Raw genomic sequence first — 22,316 nt, 5'->3', positions numbered from 1 at the left:
AGGAGGGCTGGGCGGCGAGCCCCGGGCAGGCTGGTGCCGCGCGCTGCTCCTCCTCGGTTCCTTGGCTTCTTTGCCCTGACAGGTACCAGGTTAAGGAACATTTTCTTCGGTATTTTCTTGCCACTGTGCAAAAGTTATTGCATAAATGAGGTGCAAAGTTACCCCATAAGCAGGTATAAATACAGTTATTTAATTCACGTAAGGCATAGAGCTTAAGATTTGGAAAAAGACCTGCTTTGAGGAGACTTTGGCTCCCCTGCCTGCCCTGCTGGCCTGCAGGCAGCCCCGGTGACGAGCGGGGCCCAGCCTGGCTCCTGCTGGCGTGTGCCAGAGCAGCGAGTGCGGCACCAGCCCAGGTTTGGCCCCGCTGTAAGAGGTGCAGAAATACCCCAGAGGGAGACGCTCCATGTCAGAAGGGTGCTGCTGGACACCACGAGACTTGCCCGCTACTGGAATTTTTCCTTAAATTTAGTCCCGTTTTCTGTTTCTGGAGAGCCCCCCCAGCCCTGAGCGCAGCGCGGGGGGGCAGCGGCGGCTGCAAGGTCATGGCGCAGCTGGGGAGAGCCTGCTGCCAAGTCTGCCCCGGCCCGCTGGGAACGAGATTGGGCCCTGATAAACACGGGGACCCGGGCCGGAGGGCAGGTCCCCTTCTGCAGGGCTGCTCCGAGGTCGGGGCTGGTGGGGAAGGGGCAGGTACAGGAGCGGTTCCAGCATCATCTCCTTAATTGGGCTTCGCTGAAGCTTTCTGGAAGTTGTTGAGAGAAGTTTACAAATGCAGCTGCAGTACGGGGCGACGAGGCTGCTCTTCTGAAATGAAACTGCGGAGTTCAGGCCAGTAACTCAGATTTTAAACGGCCACTTTGCGTGCAACCATCTTGGTCAAATGTCTCCTCCGTTTCTGTGATAGCTTTAGGAGAGCTGGCCCTCTGAAACAGCAGCGGGGGCGAGCTGCTTTATCTCTGTGTTGCCTCCAGCATCAGCGGTGTCTGTGGTGGTGCAGCCTGGCTTGTGGTGGCCTCGCCGGGCTGTGTGCTGTGGCATTAGAAATGCCGCTGTTGGCTTTTCATTTTCTAGCAGACCTGCGCATTTGTTGAATTATTTGGGGGAGCAGTAGGGTTGCTCTCCACGTGCCATCTCTCAAATTAATACAACGTTGTGATAAAGGACTGAGTATTCCTTCGTAGGAATCTATTAGTAGGAATCGATTTTTTGATACCAAATAGTAGTGTTCCTTACCAAGATTTGTTTGTTTTCTTTCAGCAATCAGAGAGGATGGCATGCCAGGAGGCAGAAACAAAAGTATCGGACCTGTCCAGGTGAGCACATGCAGAAATGTCTCCAGGGTTCGCTTGCTCCTGTTCAGCTGACCTTGGCACACACCTCTGCATCAGCTGGGCTTCCCTCTGCTGTGGCAGGGGAAAGGCTGGCCGTTTTCTGATGGGAAGGCAGGTCCTGTCCATGGGAGGTGTGTTTTCCAAGTGCTCTCCTTGCCATTACTCCTGGTTCTAGCTGCTGGGAGCCGGAGTCATGAGCAGCGCGCCCTGGGACGGGGAGGAGGCACCGAGCTGAGCGCCTTTGGGAGCGGGCTGGGGCGGTGCTGGTGCCGCGGTGCTGGGGAGCAGCAGGGGCTGGGCTGGGGCCGGCGCTGCTCTGGCAGAGCCTCCCAGCCCTGCCCGTGCCTCCTGCCAGCCTGGTGGGGATTTGGCTCCCCGTCTGGTAGAGATGCATGTCACAAACAGTAGGTTTGTAAATAAAGCGCGGCTCCGCTTGTCTGCGGGAGAGGACGCGTCACAGCCCCGGGGGATTGCTGCAGGTGCTTGCACGAACACCCTGGGATCCCTGGGCTACTGCTTGAGCCAGCGCAGCCGCCTGCCCTTTGTGAGCAGCACGAGGACCTCAATCCCTCCAAAGCTCCCAGTAAATCTTGCAGGCTGTGTGCTGCAATTTCTTAAGTTGCTGCAAGTGGGGCTCCCAGTAAATGTCTCAGTGATTGATGGCGCAGCTTGTCTGGAGATGTCTTGTAAAACGCGAGGTAATTCAGCACAGCAGCTTGTACCGCACGCGTGAGAAATGATGGCTGTTTCCAGCTTGCTTCTAGAAAAGTGGCCTTAAAAAAGTTTACTGTTTATTTTAATAAAACAGAAAGAATACTGAAAGCATTTTTGTGACAGCGCGCCTATGAAAATGCTGCGCACCCCAGCGCAGAATGGCAGACATGAAGAGCCAGGGGCCAGGCAGCTCAGGTCCTCCGTGACTGACCAAGAAGAAAACAAGAATTAGGTGGTGTGGCCCTGCTGACAGTCAGCATTAGGAGAGAGACAGCTCAAATAAATAAATAAAAATCCCTTAGAAATGATACAGCATTTCCTGCTCTTTGCAAACATCGTGTTTACAACCACATTGGTTACTAATTCCGAATCCCATGTGGGTCTGTCAAGAAGAAACATTTATTTCTGGCTTGGTGACTGAATTTTTGCTGCCTCCGAATAATGCAGCTCTAGTAAAGGAGCAGCCTTGGCTAGGCAGCACGGGCCCTTGCTCACCTGAGGCTCGTGTGGTCGGTCAGTGCTGGCCCACAGGTGATGCCGTCAGCTCCATTTCCTGGGCAAAGACAATTTAATTATTGCACTCCTCACGTTTTTTACCTGGGTAAGCCTGGTAGGCTTTTCTGACAATTTTGCAAGACTGGAATAAACTCTGCAAGCAATGTTTGAACGTCATTTTCAAGAGCCTGAGCTCACTGCACTGTCTAGCAGAGTGCTAATTCGAGGTCTTTCCATGTTCTGTGACAGCCATGCTGAGGTACTCACACACAATAAAAAAAAAAGAAGCCAAAATCTTTGTTGCATATTCATCACTACCGATGCAAATCTCCAGGAGCGTAGCCAGCTCCTTGAACCTTCCTACTTCTGGTCTCTCCAGTATCCTGTAGCAGTGAATTCCATTATTTTTTTAAGTCCATTTTAGCTTCATACATTTTACTCTCTAATACTTATTTTAAGTAATAGGTGCTTGATGACTTCCTTAGGTGCAACCTGGGGAAAAAGCAGTGAACAGTGATTCCCTATGAGCAGTTTCCTGACTAATTCAGATACACCACAGTGCCTCTCTCAATGGCTCTGTCAAACCAGAGCCTGCCCCACCTGCTGATGGCCTTTTACCTCTGCTCAGTACCGAGTGGTGCTTTCAAGGGACTGGCCCCAACTGCTCCCCATTTTTTCACTGTGTGACCCAGCTGATTTATGGCTCGTTGCTGTGTGCGTATTTGACATCATCTTTTCATGTGTCCATTCCTGTCTACTCTGTTATCAGCACTTGAGTTGTACTGCTGGAGCTGAAGGTCACCATGACTAGCTGTAAAGAGAATTTTTCATGTATGTTGTTAAATGCAAAGGGAGAGTGTGGTATTTCTCGGGACAGTGAAGCATTTCTGCTAGCGCAGGTCGGTTCCAGCCCTGTTTGTTGTGGCAGGACAGTCAAGGTGTTTGCGTATGGAAACTTTGCCGTGTTTCTCTTCTCAGTGGAAGTAGCAGCTTGGCACTAACTGTAATAATCTTATGTCTGAAAGATATCGGAGGAAGAGATTGAAAGAATTATGTCTGGACAAGAATTTGAGGGAGAGGCAAACATGTCATGGAGCAACAACGGAGACAGCGACCACAGTTCCCCTGGAAATGGAGTTTCTGAGAGCAACCAGCCTTCACCTGTTTCTACTCCATCTTCAAGGTGGGAATTACCTCTGGAAGAGTTTCACGTTACAATAATTTTGACTGTATTTCCCCGAGTGATACTTGGGATCAATGTAGGAAAAATTACCCTGGAAGTACCTCCTCGTGTAAGCTGAACGTACTGCACATTTACTGCACATTCTTACATCTCTAAATGCACTTTTAGAAAGACAGCCACTGGACTGGAAATAATTGAGAGGTGAAATGCTAATGATTAAATGAAAAAAGAAGGCAATGTTGAGTTAATGTTCTGATATTTGAAACAGAGTTCTTAATTTGTATTGATTTTTCCCCCTGCAGATCATGGAAACCTGATTAGCTCTCACTGTTTGTTCTATATAAGCTCTTATTCTCCACTGTGCTCAGATTTTGAAAATAAATGAACTCCATTTAGGTTACTAATTGGTGGTGTTATATTGTCAGTTACTGTTAGTGCCGGCCACCTGATTCAGCATTTGATTGTAAACACGGCAAGAATCTCGGGCTTGCAGTCCGTCTGCTTTCGGTTGCATTGTAAGCTAGGAGGTGTTTGTGTTCGCCGGCTGTATAAACTGCTTAATTTACAGTCCTAAATTCTGGCCCTTTAAGAAAGCAGGAGTGGAAATGCTTGCTGCAGTCAGCTCTCTGTGCTGTGCTCAGAATGGCTGCTCGGCAGCAGTGCCCCGTGCTTCGCTAAATGGATCTAGCTGGAGTCAGGCGCAACGCGAGGCGAGTGCGAGGCACCTCTCTGCACGCCCTGGTATTTCCAGTGCAGGATTTAAACACAAAGGGATCTTCTCTTCTCTTCTCTTCTCTTCTCTTCTCTTCTCTTCTCTTCTCTTCTCTTCTCTTCTCTTCTCTTCTCTTCTCTTCTCTTCTCTTCTCTTCTCTTCTCTTCTCTTCTCTTCTCTTCTCTTCTCTTCTCTTCTCTTCTCTTCTCTTCTCTTCTCTTCTCTTCTCTTCTCTTCTCTCTTTCCTTTTTCATTTTTTTCAACATTTCTGGTGGAGCTGGATTTTTAACATTTTAATGAATTGTGTGGAATTCTTGTAGTATATTAAAAAGCTTTTCCTTTTCCAGTAGGTCTGTGGAGCTGAATGGATTCGCTGCACTCAGGGATCAGTATATTGGGACGCCGGTGTCCATGCACTATCAGTACCTCCCGCACCTTTTTAGCTATTCTGCTCACTCGGCTCTGATGCCCCCGCAAGCGCGCAGTCTGGACCCCCAGTCGCACAGCCTGATCAATCAGCTGGTGTCAGCGGAGGACTTGGAGCCGCTCGGCACTCCGATGCTCATTGAAGACGGGTGAGTGTGCGCAGCGTGGCGGAGGGGGCAGCCCCGAGCTCCACGTTTCAGCTTGTCCTTCAGTAAGCTGCCCGTGTGTGCGCACGCCCGCAGCTCGTGCTGCGCAGGGTGCTGGGGGCACGGGGAGCCGGGTGTGTGCTCGCAGCCCCGATGGCACGGGGAACAGCGCCTGGGGAGCAGCTGCAGCCACAGTGCAAGCAGCAAACCAGAGCGTGTCCCATGGCTGGGCTGGGCCCTGGGCTGGGGCTGGGGTGCGCAGACCTTGGCGGGGTGCCTCGGGCTGCACGTGCCAGGCTGAGCCTGCACAGGAGCAGGGTTTGGTGGTTTCAGCCCCGAGCCGTGCAGAAGGGCTGGGGATAAGCCCCGTAGCTGGAAAAACACACACGGCTGGAATAAAGCCGGGTGGTCAGCCTGCTGGGGCCGAGCTGCCCCCTGCCCCGGGAGAGCCCCTGCTGCCGGGGGGGCTCCCCCAGCCCCCGGCAGGCTCTGGTAATCGCTGCTCCCACCGCCAGGTGACACTCTGGGCACCGGCATGCCGGGCGCTCGCACGCCAATTCCGGTGACATTTTCCTTGCTCTTCAAGTGCCTTGTCAGATTATGTCATTCAATGTTTTTAATTATTTCTCTGCCTTCATATTAACTGTGCCTGCAGGTATAAAGTGACTCAGGCAGAGCTGTTTGCATTGTTGTGTCGTCTGGCGGATGAATTGCTTTTCAGGCAGATTGCTTGGATCAAGAAGCTGCCGTTCTTCTGTGAACTCTCGATCAAGGACTATACCTGCCTGCTCAGCTCCACCTGGCAGGAGCTGATCCTGCTTTCCTCGCTGACTGTTTACAGCAAGCAGATCTTTGGTGACCTCGCGGATGTCACCTCCAAGTACTCTCCCTCTGATGATGAGCTGCACAGGTGAGGCGCTGGGCTGAGCCCCAGGTGAGGGAGCGTGATGTGGTGATGGGGGAGCAGGCAGGGAGCAGGGTGGCCAGGTGCCTCTTACCTACCCCACCACCCCTGTGGGGACAGGCTGCTTCGCCTGCTGCTGCCGCCTTTCTGTTTTCAAGGCAAGGTTATTCCGTGCTGAGAACAAATGCCTGAGACTTCATATGTGACGGGGGCCGTGGCTAGTCAGTGCTGAGTAAAGCCTGCATTTTCAGGGCGGTGTGTGATGCTGTCTGAAGTTTCCTTTTGGTCGTGCTTTTGGAGTGGATGTCCCCGGAGCAGGGTGGGCACACGCTGTTCTGGCTCATGCTTGCGCTCCTTAGGTCCAAATGCCTTGGGAAGAGCCACTGAGGTGCCCCAGGAAACCTTTCAAAAATCTGCATTTAGGGAGGCAGCAGATTCACTAAATGTGACAATCTATTACATCGAAAAAGTGGGTGCACATTTATGCATCTTCTCTGCAGGCTTCATTCAAATGATCCTGTGAGATTGTATTTTAAAACCAGCAGGTTTTAATTGGTAAGAATTACAGGCTTGTTTTCTGGGGCTGATGAGGACCAAGAGCTCGCGTAGACTCAGTGTTTCTGAAAATTATACCTCAGACTTAAAACGTATATGCTAGCAGTTCTAACAGGTAGAAGATAAGTGGTGTTTAGCTGTGCAAACATTTTTAGGAAACCTGATGCACCTTTGCTTTGAGTCTCATGTATTTGGATCCGAAGGGTAATTTCCATTTAAGTAGTCTCTTTTTAAAATATAGTTTTATTTAACTTGAAATGTTTGTCCTTCTCACTCGCATCCCCATTAATTTTATACAGAAGTAGGGTTTCAATTTCAGCCTCTCTTAATGGTGACTTGTCTTAGAATTCCTCTAAATTTTCAAACTGACTGACTTACCTGGGTCCTCAAACTGTGGGGAGACAGCTGAAGGTAAATCATGTTTGGAAATATTCATTTGGAATTGTGCACAGAAAAAGGGCAAGACTTGTAATATATTTCAGTCTGATCCCGTGATATCAGTTAGTGTTTTCTATTGAGACTGATAGTTTTGTTTCTGTCTGGTCTCTGTGGCTTCGTGCAGCTCAAAAACACTTGCATTCTATGTTTCTCAGTGAGTGGCCCGTTTCTTCCTATTTTTTCCTGAGCTTTCTCTATATCCTTCTTTAAGAATTTTCAGTACATTTAAAAAATATATATTTTTTTCTAATTTCTTTGATAAAAGCTGATGAAGTTGATAAAATCAAACTGCAAATAAGGGAAAAAAAAACTGTGGATGTAGTCTGTTTCTCGTTTCTTTGTTTTTTAAACTAACAGCAGCACTAACAGAAGGGTTCCCTCCTGTCCTGAGCAGATAGCTCAGAGGCTTCCCAGCTGTTGGAGGAGAAAACAGGTACTGGTTAGATCATTTCGAGGATGGTTCGTTCTCCTGTAGCAAGGCTGTCTTCCTCCAGCACAGCTCCGCAAGCTGCCTTTACCGTGGAGAGAGTAAAACTAACTAGTCTGACACTTTGGGTAACCCTGAGATACAGAACAGAAGGTCTCCTTTAAAAATCTCTTGGGCCAGGGGAACGATTGTTCACAAAGCTGGTCATCGTTAGTATCAAAGTCTTCATTATTAATTGCTATTTCAGTGTTTTGATTGCATAAATTTAAAGATGTTGCAACTTAGCTGTTGTTTTTTTTTCCGTAGTGTGTACTATCTGATGTTCTGAGGAACCTGCCTTTCATTTATCATTTGCGCCAGGGTGATGGGTTTTTGTGTCCTTTTCTTTTTTTTCCCTATTTTCCCTTTCTCTCCTTTCTCTCTCTGCTGTAGTCTTGGTGCCAGACAGGTCCTCCTTTTGGTGGCAGACAAAACTGCTGCCCACCCTCTGACGTTTGCCCTGTTCGTTCCCTGCCTCGATAGACCCGACAGTGCTGCAAGAGTGGGCGGGGGATCTGAGTGTTTGGGGAGCAGAGATTTAAAACACTTCTGCGCGCTCGGTCGTCCCAGCACCTAGCAGTTTCACGCAGTTCCTTTGTGAACCGCTCTCACAACCTGAGAGGCTGACTGGGCGATGGCCACGAGGAGGCGAGGACTGGCCCCAGGTGCCTCATTTCCTGGGGCAGGTCCTGCGCCCAGCCCGGCCATTCATCCCGCATCTGGTGCCGCTCCTGCGAGGAGCAGCGAGGGTCACAGAAAGACACAATGCCACTTGTTCCTGTATTCAGCCTTCCCTTTGTTCGCGCTGTCCTGGTCGGAGCCTCTAAAGAGAAGCGTGCGTTTCATTTTGGGGTTGTGATAAATGTGAGCGAGAGGTAAGAAAATAAGACAAAGGAGGAAGCCTCGCCCTTCAGAAACGGGCAATTCAAAGCCGGTAGCCTCAAAAGTCCTTCAGGGCAGATCTGTGCACATGGGTGAAAATAGGTGTGCTTGGGAGTGTGACGTTTCTGTGGTCTCTTCTTCTGATTTAGCTTTTCAAGTATTAATTGTCATTAGGGAAAATGGGAAAACGTGCACCAAAAAGCCATTTAGCGGGAAGCTGCGCAGATGAGGGATCTGAGCTGTGCCCTTTCAGTCTCAGCTGTCGCCGTGGTGGCTGCCCCCAGCGTAACTGCGTGCGGCGCTGGGATCCGTGCTCGTGAAAGAGCTTTTCCTTCAGGTTTGTAAGGGGACTCAGAAGGAGAGGTTTTTCTTGAAGAACCTCAGTTTCCTTGAATTCCGGTGTTGGTTGATTATTACAAACTGAAGGCTGGTCTTACAGCCAATTGAAAAAATTAATTTAAGCAGTGCTAGTCTGGCTTTTTGGGGTGAATTTCAGTCTCACAAAATGCCAGGAGCAATGTTAATGCTTAGGTGGGTGACAAATGAACATATGGGATGAGCTCCTGTGTTTTAATCACTTCTAACAATGGGCTGAATGTTCTCGTGGCCTGCTGGATCAAATGTTTTCTTTTATTGTGCTGTTTTTCTGTAGATGACTATGAAATGAATAGATTCCTGACCTCCCCCAGCACTCTCCTGATACCGCTTCCCTTCCCCCTCTCCCCAGCTGATCCTGATAACCCATAGCCAGAAACCCGCCTGGTGTAAACTGCGAGGAAAAGTGTGTGGAGGAGTCAGTCCTCAGGAAGAAATAGGGCTGTGAAAAACAGAACAGCTTTGTTTGAAAGGGGGAGGAAAGTATGCACAGAAAAGTAAGACAGTTCAACTGCAGGAATGAGAGAAGAGCTCTCCTGGATTTACGAAGTGATGAGTGGCTGGTAAAAATGTGCACGCTCTAAAAACAATTAAACCCAACAGACAACTGAGTGGTCTTTGTGCTCATTAACTTCTTGAGCTTTGCAATCTTGCACCTGCAAGATTTTTAATGTTAACTTGAGAGCAAGGAAACTTGTACAACTTTAGATTAGCCGACAAGGCTTTCATCACTTACAATATTACTTTCCTGAAGAATTGACCTGAAGTTCAGATAGCTTGTTTTCACTTCTCTGAGGCCAAACTCCACCATGCATTTTACAAATAACTTTGAAGTAAACAAACACATGCCAAAATAAGGTGTTATTCAGTGAAAAGGGTTCTATTTTCGTTCTATTCAGAGATGGCTTTCTGGTTGTGCTCTTATTCTTTGTGCTGTACAATGCCAGAGCGCAGCTGAAGCTTGCCTAAACACTTCTGTCCCACTTCTCAGGATTTATGCAATATATGGTTTCTTTGAAACCGGTGGTATCGCGGTGAGAGGCGCTCAGGAGAGGCTGGTACTGGCCATTTGCACACGTGGGACATCGCCTGCAGGCACCGGGAGCTGCTCTGCGCCCTTCAGGTTCTGCCTCTGCCTTAAATCACCTCTGTTGTGCTGGCGCGCAGGCAGGGCCTGGCTCCTGCGGGAGCCCAGCACTCACATCAGCATGGGGATTTTGTTCTGCACCCATACAACCTCCAGCAGTTGATTTCCAGGGGGATTCTGAGGGGCTGCCTTCCCGTGCATCAGGGTGCCCTCTCCCACCCCTCCCGTCAGCTCCTGGCTTCTCCCGGCGAGGGTGGGAGCTCGGGGAGAAGCCTGCAGCTTGCTTTCAACGAGCCTCCCGTGCCTGAGGCTGATGGTTTTCTCGGAAGCATCTCATCCCCCTCCTGTTTCTGAAGCTTCTTAGATGTCTGTTATCGTGCGTTTAGCATCGGACTCCCACGCTGGCCTCTAATCTCCTGCTCACCTGCCTGCTTTGAGTGAGCCCACGCCGTTCTGCCTGACAAACAGCCCGGCTCCCTCGCTGCGTATCGCAGCGTGGCCGAGCACAGAGCTCTCCGTATACAGACGACGCACATTCAGAAATGAGCGCGCCTTGTACCCGGTGAGAATTTCCCCTGGGCTTGTGCAAAGGGTGGCTCCAGGTCCCAGCAGCGGACCTGTGACAGTTCTTGCTAGCAGCAGTGGGTTTTTGATTGGATCTTGATACGCATTGATAAGGTGGAATGAAACCTGCACATCCTATTTGAGGGGCAGGTTTTAGAAGCAAATAGCATGTCTTACTTACACCCTTAGGCATTGCATCTGTGACCTGGAGTTTCACTCACTTTAACAAGGATTATTTGTGCTTCTGTGCATGTTTGTATTTGCGGAAAAGCTCCCAGCCTTAATTCAGGAAGCTCTCAGTCGACAAAGATTAGCAAACCGTAACACACGGGCAATAAATGGGGTTGTGTGGAAGTCCGGAACCCTTATCAGTTGCTCGTGGGAATTTTAGGGAGGTGATGGAGGTGATCTTCCTCACCTGTCCATTAGATAATTGAAGGGTGCCACTGTTGTGCATGGGGCAGTGTCGTTCTTTGGTATATAAATAATGCTAACTCAAATAGCAGTATGTAGGTAAAAGAAACTGTAGGCACTTCTGCTATTGGCAACAGGAGGTGGTTCCTGTGCGGCAGGGTCTGGTGTCCGTATTCCCGCAGCCCTGCACCACGGATGCAGCTGTGTTTTGGTGCTGCTCTGTTCATGTTGAAAAGCCCTGGGCAGAGCCAAAGCTTGCTAATTGCATTGATTTTGTAAGAAAAGGATGAAATTAATGTAGCAGCTCTCTGAAACGGAGGGTTTTGTTTGTAAAAAAAAAGAAAAAGAAAAAAGCCAACAAGTTGGGTGTCAGGTTAGATGTCTGTTGCAGAGAACTTGTGTTCCTCTGTAACGTGCTGTACAACAGTACCGAGCCTAAATCCCCCAGGTTGGATGTGCGGTATTGTCCAGCTGTATGGGACACCAGCACACCTTGCAGGATGCTTCAGTATTTCTGCTGGCCACTTGCAGGGATAAATTCAGTTGCTGCAGGTGGCAGAAAATACAAATTGAAGAAAGGTGCCTGCCCAGTGAGGTGAGAAGGCTCTATCCTGATGGAAAACGGGGGAAATAGAAGTGTAGAGAGGCAAAGCAGTGTGCCTACAAGCACACAAGAAGTTATTGTGCATTTCTGGCTCTGTCAAACCTTAAGCTCTGTCAGAACAGGCTGATGATGAACTGAAACACTTGCTTCAACTTCAACTTAATAGTCCCAGCAGACTTGAAGCAGTTTTGACAAAGATTTTTTGAATTCCACTTCAAAATTTTAAAATCTCTGAAGTTATTTTAATAATCTTCTTACCTTTCTTGTGTGGACTGTGTCCTGAATGCGTTGATGTATGATCTCTGTCCTCCAGATTCAGTGAAGAGGGGATGGAGGTGATGGAGCGGTTGATCTACCTCTTTCGCAAATTTAACCAGTTGAAGGTCAGCAACGAGGAGTATGCATGCATGAAAGCCATTAACTTTCTAAACCAAGGTGAGTCAATGAAGAGGAAGAATCAGTCCTGCCGGAGAAATTGTCTGAAACGATCTGAACAGTCTTTGCTTCCCTGATGAAAAAGGGGAGGAAGGGATCTGAAACCCAGGGACAGATGTGGGCTCTGGAAACTCTGCCCTTGTACAGACAATGCCGCACACAGTGTCATAGATACCTGCCTGAGGAAGTTCTGGAAGTGAATGAATTCATTTGCGTAGTCATTTGTATCGCCTTCAGATGTAGACACTGAAGGTAGTACGTGTGCCATTTTACACATGTAGCAACTGGGCCAGTATCAGAGTAAGACCATAGCAGAGAGACTGGCGAAACTTTCCTAGAGGACATTTGGGTGACCCATTACTTACCAACTGCTAATGAACTTTTCACCAGGCAAGGATCTGTCATCTGAAAGTATCAGTGGTTTAGGTAGCTCTTTAGGCAATTAACTAAATGATTCTTTTAAAACAGTTAATTCACATGGTTTTTTTTTCCAAAGTAAGTATTGATTATTTGCATGACGAGCTTTCACAGATTCCCAACTGAAAAATGTATTTGTTCATTCTTCTGCTTGAAATGGTGGCTTTGTAAAGCTTGATTTTCCCTGTTTTTTGTTTGTTTGTTGTTTTTTTTTTTTTTTTAGAGCTTTTCTGATTCTGTAAAATATTTACCTTCAGGATTTATGCTTAGGTCACCTAGCTGGCTTCCTGATATTTAGGTTCTTCATCAATATATTTTCCTGGGCCTAATGCTACCTCTTTAAAATGGAAAGTATTCACGAATGAAGTATTTATGTGCAAGCAATGAATTCCGCCTAATAAGGGGCTGTATCCTCCTGTTGATTAACCACTCTGTTAAAGCTGGCTGTCCAAAACGTTGCAAGACCCTTGACATTTCAAAATCTTGAATAAAGTCAGTGCAAAATGAACTGCAGATTAATTCTTCAATGAGTGAGGAAATCCTGGTCATTTCCTAACAAATGCAGTGGGCTGAAATAGTTTGGAATCGATAGGTTTGTTGTGATTCCCTGATACAGTAGTTGCTTGTCGTAATTACACATCCGTGGAGCCTCTTGGGACGTTTCTTTATGTTGTGTGTGCATAAATGAAGAAAACCGTGGAGAGGCAAATGCTTAATAGATGGTGTTCAGCTGTAATTTTGGAAATAAATGTCCCCAGAGTCTTTTTGTACTGTGAAAGATAGTTGCAGTCTGTAAAAATGTGCTGAAAACTCCCTCCTCCCCCACTCGTTTTCACCAGGAGATAGTGCTGACGCTTCAATGTGTGCCCGGGCTGAGATCCGGTTTGCTTCCCTGGGCAGTTTCCTGACACTGGATAATGCACTTCTTTAGCTGTCTCCATTGTTTTCCGAAATGTATTTTCATTAACTTCCTGCCTCCTTTTATTTTTAGTTGAAGTTTGCAATTTTTTATGTGAAATACCTGAAAATTATTTTTAAAAGTCAGCTCTTGGGCAGGAGATCAATGCCTCTTCCGTCACATTGTCATATGGGAGCGAGCCGCAGCGAGGGTTGTGCAGTTCCCGTGCTCCGGCCGCGCTGGATCCCTCCCAGGACACCCAGCAGCATGCAAATGTCATTGATCATGCTGAAAGGTGGCAGGGGGACTTCCTGCCCTGTTGATGGCTTGGAAATATCCATTTTTCCTTTGTGTACATTGCCTGACACTGGTAACGCTAAATTTTAAAATGAGAGCTTGACCAGGTTATAAATGATATGACATAATTCATAAGCAAGTGGGGAGAAATGCGACGATACCTGGAGTTACAGAGTTGACCGCTTTCCTCAGCCAGATGGTACAGTTAAAATCATGATACAGCTAAAATCACCGTGTTTCTGTCTGAGGAAGTATTACAGCGAATCCACTGTGAGGACTAAACCTTGACACACAGCTGCCTTGCAAAAGGCAGTCAGGGACTGCAGGTCTGGAGCTGTTACCTGCGAGAGAGTTCACTAGGCTCTGAAGATGAGCAGCTCAGGACTTGGGCTGTTCTCATCCGTGTCTTTTGCGGAAGGAAGTCTTGCACCTGGACACCCTGGGGGTGCAGGCACACCAGGAGAGGAGTGAGATCTTAGTCTCTGGGTAACTAGACATTTGAAGTCAGCCTCCAGAACAGTGACCCAGCTTCGAGTTTTAGAAATCAGTCTGTCCTTCCTGAAGAGATGGCAGTAAGTGTGAATCTGCTGTTGTTCTCAGATGTTTTCCTCGTGTTTTCATTTCTCTAATCATATGCTCTTTCAGACATTAGGGGCCTGACTAACGCATCCCAGCTGGAGCAGCTGAACAAGCGGTACTGGTATGTCTGCCAGGATTTCACAGAGTACAAATACCCCCATCAGCCCAACCGTTTTCCGGATTTAATGATGTGTTTGCCAGAGATACGATATATAGCAGGTAACTTTTTCTCCCACCGCACTCATGTGCAAATTATGAAATCCTCTTTTAAAAGAAAGTTAATCTATGAGAATGAAAATCTTGCCTACTTTGCCAGAGGGTGTTTATGTGAGACCTTTTTCTACTTAAGCTTCTCCCTTGTCTTTGAAGGGGTCTCCCGTCACCCCCGGTTCTGCAGGTAGGCTGACACAGGGCAAGTTGTCCCCCTCTGCTGCACGGTGCGGCGCTGTGTGCTGCTTGCTCATAGTCCCCTGCTGCTGAGAAAACAGGCTTTGTCCCTCAAGTGCTTCAGTTTAAGTACTTGGGTCAGGTTTGCATTTTATTTTCTTCCCTTCAGTCCTGGCTCAGAGGCATTTTGTCTTAAATAGGTGTAGTCCTGGTCTGAGAGGTTGTTCCATGAGAGGTAGAGAGGTCCCTGAAGTGCTGCTGAGGAGCACAGGGCGAGCAGAGCAGTTGCAGTCCTACGGGGTAAACCCTGGGCGTCAGCTCCTCTGGGCATTAGCATATCTGAAATACGGAGGTGAATTGTAAACTTCACTTGAGTCACTAATTAGATCTACACTGTCTGGTGTTATTAAGACATTGTTTGTTCCCAAGTGTTATGGTAAAGGAAGATACTCGCCTCCTGGTGTCAAGGCTCCGTATGCTTCATCCTACCCTGCTGTAACAAAGTAGATAATAATCACATAATAGCTCACATAATTTACTCACTGGGATCTACAAGGGAGTTTGAGGAGAGACAGCATTTAGTCTTTCCCAGTTTCTATAAATACTGCTCCATTGTGGAGAAATCATTTTGATCTGACTTTGCCCGTTTATTTAGCTTTCATTTCAGTAAATAATAAATCCTGTTGTGTCCAAATGGGTATCAAATGTCTAATGTAGCAGTAGGATGATTAACTGTTTCTCTGAGAGGTTCAAGGTAAAACCATCGTCAGCGGTGCTGGCTTAGGTGTCTCTCGGAAATCTGATTCAGGAATGGCTGCTAATTCTGGTCTTTTTCTTAACAGGAAAAATGGTGAACGTCCCGCTGGAGCAGCTGCCTCTCCTTTTTAAGGCCGTTCTACATTCCTGCAAGACGAGCGCGAGCAAAGAGTGAGCCCAGCTTGCCCCCGACCCGTGCCTTACTCTGTGCCTCAGGCAGGGAGCGGGCTCACCTGGAGAGGAAGGGGGAAACATGACCAGGGCAGGAGGGAAGTGCTGAGACAGGGCAATGGGTGTCCCTGCCATTGTAGCAAGAACCTTTTGTGTTTGTTTTTGTTTTTTTACTCTTTTTCCTATATATTTATTTCACGACAGAGTTGAATGTATGATCTTCAACACGATGCACATGGTTCTGTATGAATGCAGCAGATGCATTCTCCAGCAGTTTACAGAATGTGAAGATGTTTAATGTGACAGTGTTTGTTAGGGTTAGTTCTTTTGTATTTTGGGGCTGGGGACTGAGATGACTAAGACTACCTCAAGGAGAAGATGCTGTTCGCGCACTGCTCTTTCCGTGATTTGTATCCAAAAGCGTTTGTCAAAGAGCACAAACTGCCTCACCTCACTGACAAGAGCTGTTAGCATCCCAAATGGACAGTTTTGGAGAAGTGGGTGTTAGAGAAGTGCCAAGCTTTATTTTTGTTATTGTTTAAGGAAATTAAAAAAAAAAAAAAAGACGACAGGGAGAGGAAAAGAAGAAAAAGTTTGCTTAGCCAGTTGTTTTTTCTTCCTCTGGCAGTTCTCAGCCACAAATGGCAGTGCCTGCAGTTTCCTTGGATTCTGCCCCCCAGGATTGCAGTGCTCCCAGGCCGAGAAGGGCTTGCAACCCCGTTCCCTCCTGGAGCTGCAGGAGTGCAATCTGCCCTCTGTCTCCAGCCTCACCAGCTGGTCTGCCACTGCTGCTGCACCTTTCCATTCGATTGAAATTGTGCTGTTGCAGGTTGTAGCAGGTCTCTGACATTACAGCAGCAAGGTACTCTTGTTGAGAGAGAGAACTGCAAATAATTTCTAATCGGTTCCTTAAGATCCGTTTTACATTCATAAAAGCAGGAGAGAAGAGGCAGGATTGCCCCTTTTAGCGTATTCCCCCAAGGTGGTGTCTGACTGCTGAGGAGACTTCTGCACTGCAGCCATCAGAAGCAGCCTGTTTCTGGGAACAGTTAACCCACCTCATGGTTTAATGTAACCTGCATAATGGTGACCAGGGACTCCAGTATCCTCTGGCATGCTTTTCTCTGCTGGACTTGGGGAGGGCATGATCCATAGTTGTATTCTGCCAGGACAGTTTTACTGCTCAGTGGAATCCTTTCGCACCAGGAAAAATTGGTGTGAATACAGTACTTGGTCAGCTGTTTGTCCCAGGCGTTGCAAGGCTTGGATTTTCCATCTAGCAACCTCCACACCACTCCACTGCATGGAGGAATGGTTTAATGACAGCTGGTTAGCTGTGTGAGTAACTGCTAAGCCCTGGTGCTTATCTAAATTTGGGTATTCTCATAGGAAATCTCATGGCATCTTGCCCGTGGTGGTGGTGGGGAGCGTAGGGGACAAGCTCCTGTTCTGATCTCTCGTTAACAGTTAACTTAGGAAGATTCCCCTGGGCAGCCACGTTACCCTGTCTGGACTTCCTTCCCTGTATCATTATATATGATCTTCGGGTAACAAATTGTTGAGTGCTGTTTTGTAAAATACGTTGGGAAGCAGCTTCCGTTCCTTCAGGGTCGGAGGAGCCAGTTGCTCCCTTGATGTCTTGTCCTGGTAGCAGCTGTGCATGGCACACAGTAAGTACTGCTCGGGAGTGAAGCTGCTATGAGATGAAAATGAATGTGATGGTGAGCAGGAATGCCTTCACCAAAGTCGTCTTTCCTTCCCCTGCATCCCAGAGGGTTCAGCTGCAACCCAAGAGACCTTGTGACCCACTAGCTTGGCACATCTCTAGGTTAGTCAACAGCGGTGCCGGGTGCTGGGTGCTGCCTGCTCCCTTCAGACCTCTCCTCGGAGGTGTGCTGTTGACTAGCGGCAGGCCCAAGGCGGCATTGCCTTCTTTGTGATTCTGCTTGGGAATCTTCCAGCTTGTCAGTTTCCCTTTTCTAAAAGTCCACTAGCTGCTCATTTTTCATTATTTAAATATGATGTTACGGGTAACAGCTGCTGGGACCAGCAGCAGTTCGGTTTGATAGAGCTTCACAAATCCAAAGTTGGTTCTGTAAATCTCATTTACTTTCTGATTGTAAAATGAGACAAGCACATATTTCTCAGGAAAGCCTTCTGCATACAGCATATACCTCAAGTGTAAATGGTAAGAGTTTAGTATATCTGTTTGTAAGTTAGAAATTATTTCTCAGCTTTTAAGTTTAATTTCCAAATAGCTTGATATGATCTTTTTATTACGGGTTATCTTCTGGCTTGCTGTTTTATACACTCAAGGAATTGTTAAATTGCATAGCAGTAATTTTATTCTATGATTACTGAATTCTTATAATCTGTTGATGAATGAGAGTTTGTTTTAATTAGTGTACATAGAAGTGGTCATCTTATTGCCAAATACCCGACAAAAATAACATATTTGCTATTCTGTATTTATCCAGAATACTCCCAAGACTAATGTTGTACCAAAAACAACAACAACAAAAACCACACCTAAATTCATATATGATGATAAACGGTCAAGAATGTTCTGCTTTCTATTATATAAACCAAATTGTATAAAGGCTGATTGGCAGCAGTATCTGTTAACAAATAATAGGTTTATTGTAGGGAGTAAAAAGCCTTACTAAGTTGACAAGTGAGGCAGAAGCTGATATACCAAACCAGAATGTAACTCACTGGACAGTCAGTCGTAATATCTTCTGCACCAAGTCCTCTAATGACTTGTATTTTTTAAACAGGGTAAAGTGAATGTGTTGCATTGCAAACTCAGGTATTATGAGAAGGTAGGAACGTAGCTAGAAATGTAGAGACATTAGGTCAGTCGCTAGATGTATTTGTGAATTTGGTTTGAAGGACACCCTGGAAAGGTTGGAATTTTTGTTCCATTCTTCACGTAACATTCAGTTTACAGGGACTCATATTTTATTTGTGCTTAATGCTAGTAGGGGGAAGTTCATTATCTTTGGTACCTATCTGCTGTTGCTTATCTGACCTTCTGTCATAGAGGAATCAATCAACAATAATAGTCTTTGGTAGAATTTTCTGCCATGACAAGTCAATTTTTATCCCCGATTTGAAAGATAAATTGGCTGACTGACCCCCTCCTCTCCTTCATAGTATTTGTGCAAATAGAAGGCTGAAGAGTTACTTTTAATCCGAACAGAGATTCGGGACATAAATTTGAAATGCCCAGGCTCACATATTCAGAGGAGCTCTGCTTAGGTCTCTTAGTTGCTGTTTTACAGCTTGCAGCTCATCAGCCAGCACAGAGCGCAGAGCAGGCACTGCTGCTGCAGGTGTTGGGGATGAGTCTTCGCTCGAGTGGCAGGACCCAGGGACCTGAACAAAAGCTCTTTGAAAACCTCTGCATTTTCTTCCGAAGCTTGCCTTTGGGTCAAGCTTCTGTCACATGAACGGAGTCGTGACTCCACTGCGTGCGTCAGAGCAAGTTCTTGTCCTCGACGTGCCCCGGCCCCTAGAGAGGGCAGTGGGATGGGGGCACTGCCAGGATGCTCAGAGATGCCACGAACCTCTAAACCGAGAGGTTCTGGAGATGGCAAAATGGATACAGCAGGAGCTATCCCTAGAGCCATTTCACATCCGTGCAAGCTCCTTCTTAATTGTTAATCCTGCTAGCGGCTGTTCCCTTGCTCATCTCGCGCCTGTTAGCCTACACTGCTGGGCAGAGGCATCGCGTGCTTTGGGGAACCAGGGCATAGCTCTGGCTTGTTCTGTAGGTCCTAAATTCTGAGCTTCTGTAGTCTGCTGTCAGCACAAGCAGTGAAGGGGAGCAGCGGTTTCCAAACGGTGAGGGCAGGCCGCTCGGCCGGGCTGCCGGCTGCGGGCAGCAGGAGCATGGGGGAGCCCGGCCCCGTTACATGACGGCGAGGTGCGGTGGCACGGCCCCCCCGGCTCCCTCCCCGCAGCACCTTGCCCCTGCCAGCGCTGCTGCTGAGACCAGCTCCAGCCTTTTCCCTGCGCTGCCGTGGGCTCGGGGCGAGCCCGCGAGGGCATGCGGTGCGCGAGGAGTGCGGGCGTCTCGGCCGGGCTCCTGCTGCCCGCGGGCCCGTGGCTCCATCTGCTCCCGGCTGAGCGTGTGGGCACGGGGCTGTGCTGCAGGAGCAGAAGTGACCTGCGCAGGAGGTGGGCTGCGGGTACCTGTCCCGGGGGTGCCGACCGCTCTGAGCCCCTTGCTGCCCGTCCTGCCCTCCCTTACGCGCGGCACATCTGTGTGCCGGCATGGACAAGGGCTCTTCAGAAGTGTGCGCAGAACAGAAGCACAGCCAGCTCAGGTTAATGATTTTAAGTCTTGTCCTTCAAACCAACCTTAAAAAAAAAAAAAATAAAAAAAAAACCACTTGAATTTCTTTTTATTACATTTTTAAAAACAACAAAAAATTCTCCCGTGAATGTGCTATTTACCGTTCATTCTTTCTTCTTTCTTGGTTTTGATTTGAAGCTATGAAGCTTGGTGTCTGTGAAAATGTTATTTCTGTATTTCTCAGGATAATAAGCGGCAATCATCCCTGCCACATAAAAGGCAGGAGAAAGGGGGAAACTTGGGGAACTAGTTTAAGTTTGAAGCTAATTTTTAAGTTTTAGATGATGTTTAAATCGGGGGTAACGCGTGAGATGTCAGTATCAAGCTGTGGCGTTTCTCTGGGTTCTCAGTGTGTTGTTTGCAATGCACAGCAGCTCAGGGATAAGTATTTAAAACGGGACCCAGAGAAACCCGAGTTTTGATGTTGCAACAGTTGCTTCTTTCATGACTTGTTTGGAGGACTCTTTGAGACCTGAATAAAGCCCCCATACGGAGGTGTCGGGGGGAGAATTCTGTTTTTCCTGGTGGGACGTTTGTTTAGGCCCCTCCGGTGGCTGTGGGGAACCCTCCCCAGGGATGCGTGGGGCTGGCAGGGGCACTGCGTGGCGTGGGGCTGGCGTGGGGCTGGGGAGCAAACAGCAGCCCCCGCAGTGGAGCTGTGCCGTGCCTCTGGCTGGCGCCCCGCTGCCTCGCCCCGCAGCCCCCAGCCCCGCAGCCCCCAGTCCCCAGCCCCGCAGCAGCAGCTCCACCGGGGTGGGAAGGGCGAAGCGTGCAGGGCCAGCCTCGTGCGTAGCTGCACGCCTTCACCGGGCACGTCAGCGTCTGGGAGTGGGAGAGGGAGGCTCCTCTGTGCTTCCATGTTCAAAGCAGCGCGTAAATGCACCGCATCCTTTTGCCCTCAGTGCTCAATGGGTTCGGGTGCTCATGGAAAAGGAAAAAACGGGCACCTCTCTTTCTCAGGCAGTCCCATTCCTGCCGTCAGTGTGTGGCTTAGGAATTAGAGCATTTGGATGTCCAGTTGGTACAACTTCCTCGTCGTGTTTGCCGGGACTGTAGGCTCATTCAGTCTGGCTGAGAGGTGTACTGACGTGTACAAGCGGTTCACCCGCAGCTGCTGGGAATATCCTAAATGGTGCCCTCCAGCCCGCTGCAGCCGCGGTCAGGGCCGGCACCGGCAGAGCAGCAGCACTGAGCCTGGCAGCAGGTTTGCGGGGCTAAAAGCCACCTCCTCGGCTGTCCCAGCAGCCAGGATGTGCACGCTGAGTTTAAACCAGCAGAGCAGAAAGCTGGTGAGGGCAGTATAGGCGGTGTCTTTGCCTTGAAAGAAAAAAATTGAAAAAAAATACTGTGCAGTTGACCTCTAACAAGTCTATGAAAGAAGCAACACGGTTCAGTGGAAGAAGTGCCCCCAAGGGCAAAAAGAAACAGAAATTGAAACCAGATGATGATCAACCTTAACAAAGCCTTTTGTGATTCATTGTTTTCTTTCGATTTATGAAATGTCTTGTAATAGTTGATAACATTATTGACTCGATTTCCATAACAAAACTACCTCGTGTGACATCCTGTTTATCATCTCAAAGGGATTGTGAGAAAAACAAAATGCTGCCGGTGTTTGTTGCTAGAGAAGACCGGTCTGTGTGAATGGCAGGAGTTCCCTGCCTGTTGGTGCCGTTAGACGCACCCGTGGTGGTTCCTGACCTCACGTCCCCGAACCACCGGGCACCCCGGCTCGCAGGGGTCCTGCTGCTGTTCCTGGGACGAAGCACCACAGTGCCACGGGGGCACCAAGCTCTGCGTTCCCTCCTGACGGAGCGCAGTGCCGTACAGGATGTGGCTCTTGCCAGCTTGGCTTGTGTTGGCACCCACCACTCCACGAGCAGGCAGCTCTGTCCCTCTGCGGCACGGCGCAGACCTGCACTGGTGGCCCGGGGCCTCCGCGAGCCTGCGCGTCCTGGCGGCGGATCCCGAGGGAGCAGCTCTGGCCCGCTGGCTGGTGCTCGTGTTGGCCATTGCTGGCTCGTGGGGTGGGTCCGAGGCCAGTTTGGTCCTCGGGCCCTTCCGCAGATGCTCCCAGCAGTGGCTTCTCCCAGTAAAACACTGTTTTTCCCACGATCCCTTGCCTAAATCAGGGAAGCAGGATGTTGCCTGGCATGGCACATTAGCAGCGGGGAGCCGAGGTCGGGGCAGGAGCCTGCACCCGAGTCCTGCGCCCTGGGAGCGCCTGGCAGGAGCCGTGTCCCCGTCGCCTTGCTGCGCCCCAGGGAATGCTCCTCCCGGCCCGGCACGGCGCGGGGCACGGCCGGCCCTGCCGCAGCGGCACCGGCGCAGCTCCCTGCCAGCCCGGCCTGGCGCGGCTCCGCTGCCCCGCTCTGTGACTTGACTACCTGTGGAAATGTGACCAATAAGTGTTGAACGCATGTGTAGCGAGTGTTAGCTGTATGAACTAATAAATGTGAATTGTTCTGCACCGCTGGTGAGGCTGCTACTTCCTTTCATCCACGAGGCGGCCGTCCCTGGGCGATGGGGCTGGGCGCTGGTGTGGTGGCACCCGTGGCGCTCCCTGGCACAGCGGGGCTGGCACTGGAACCGGGGTGGCTCTGGGAGGGGCTGGGTGCCGCCGAGGTGGCTGGGTCTCCCTTGGGTGCATGATCCCCATGTGGCTGGGTCTCCCCAGGGTGCATGATCCCACCCGTGCAAAAAGCGACCTCTGCTGA

General features: G+C 48.9%; 1 protein-coding gene across 11 annotated transcripts in view; it reads left to right on the top strand.

Annotated features, from left to right (window-relative positions):
* NR6A1 (nuclear receptor subfamily 6 group A member 1) overlaps window positions 1–22,069 on the top strand; it is an 86,871-nt gene extending 64,802 nt beyond the window's left edge. For 9 of the 11 annotated variants that reach the window (XM_083807257.1, XM_083807262.1, XM_083807261.1 and 6 more), the window contains 7 exons: window positions 1,261–1,316; window positions 3,569–3,726; window positions 4,786–5,013; window positions 5,666–5,920; window positions 11,613–11,734; window positions 13,992–14,144; window positions 15,155–22,069. In XM_083807257.1, the coding sequence (XP_083663383.1) occupies window positions 1,261–1,316; window positions 3,569–3,726; window positions 4,786–5,013; window positions 5,666–5,920; window positions 11,613–11,734; window positions 13,992–14,144; window positions 15,155–15,243 (1,061 nt within the window). In that variant the 3' untranslated portion in view covers window positions 15,244–22,069. The remainder of the gene's footprint in view (window positions 1–1,260; window positions 1,317–3,568; window positions 3,727–4,785; window positions 5,014–5,665; window positions 5,921–11,612; window positions 11,735–13,991; window positions 14,145–15,154) is intronic. The other 2 variants (XM_083807260.1, XM_083807263.1) reach the window with 2 other exon arrangements.
* The last annotated feature ends 247 nt before the right edge of the window (window positions 22,070–22,316 follow it).

The sequence above is a fragment of the Anser anser genome, assembly GCF_964211835.1.
Source record: "Anser anser genome assembly, chromosome: 21".
Taxonomy (NCBI): domain Eukaryota; kingdom Metazoa; phylum Chordata; class Aves; order Anseriformes; family Anatidae; genus Anser; species Anser anser.
The sequence above is the reverse complement of the archived record's forward strand: the minus strand, read 5'-3'. Positions and strand labels throughout refer to the sequence as shown.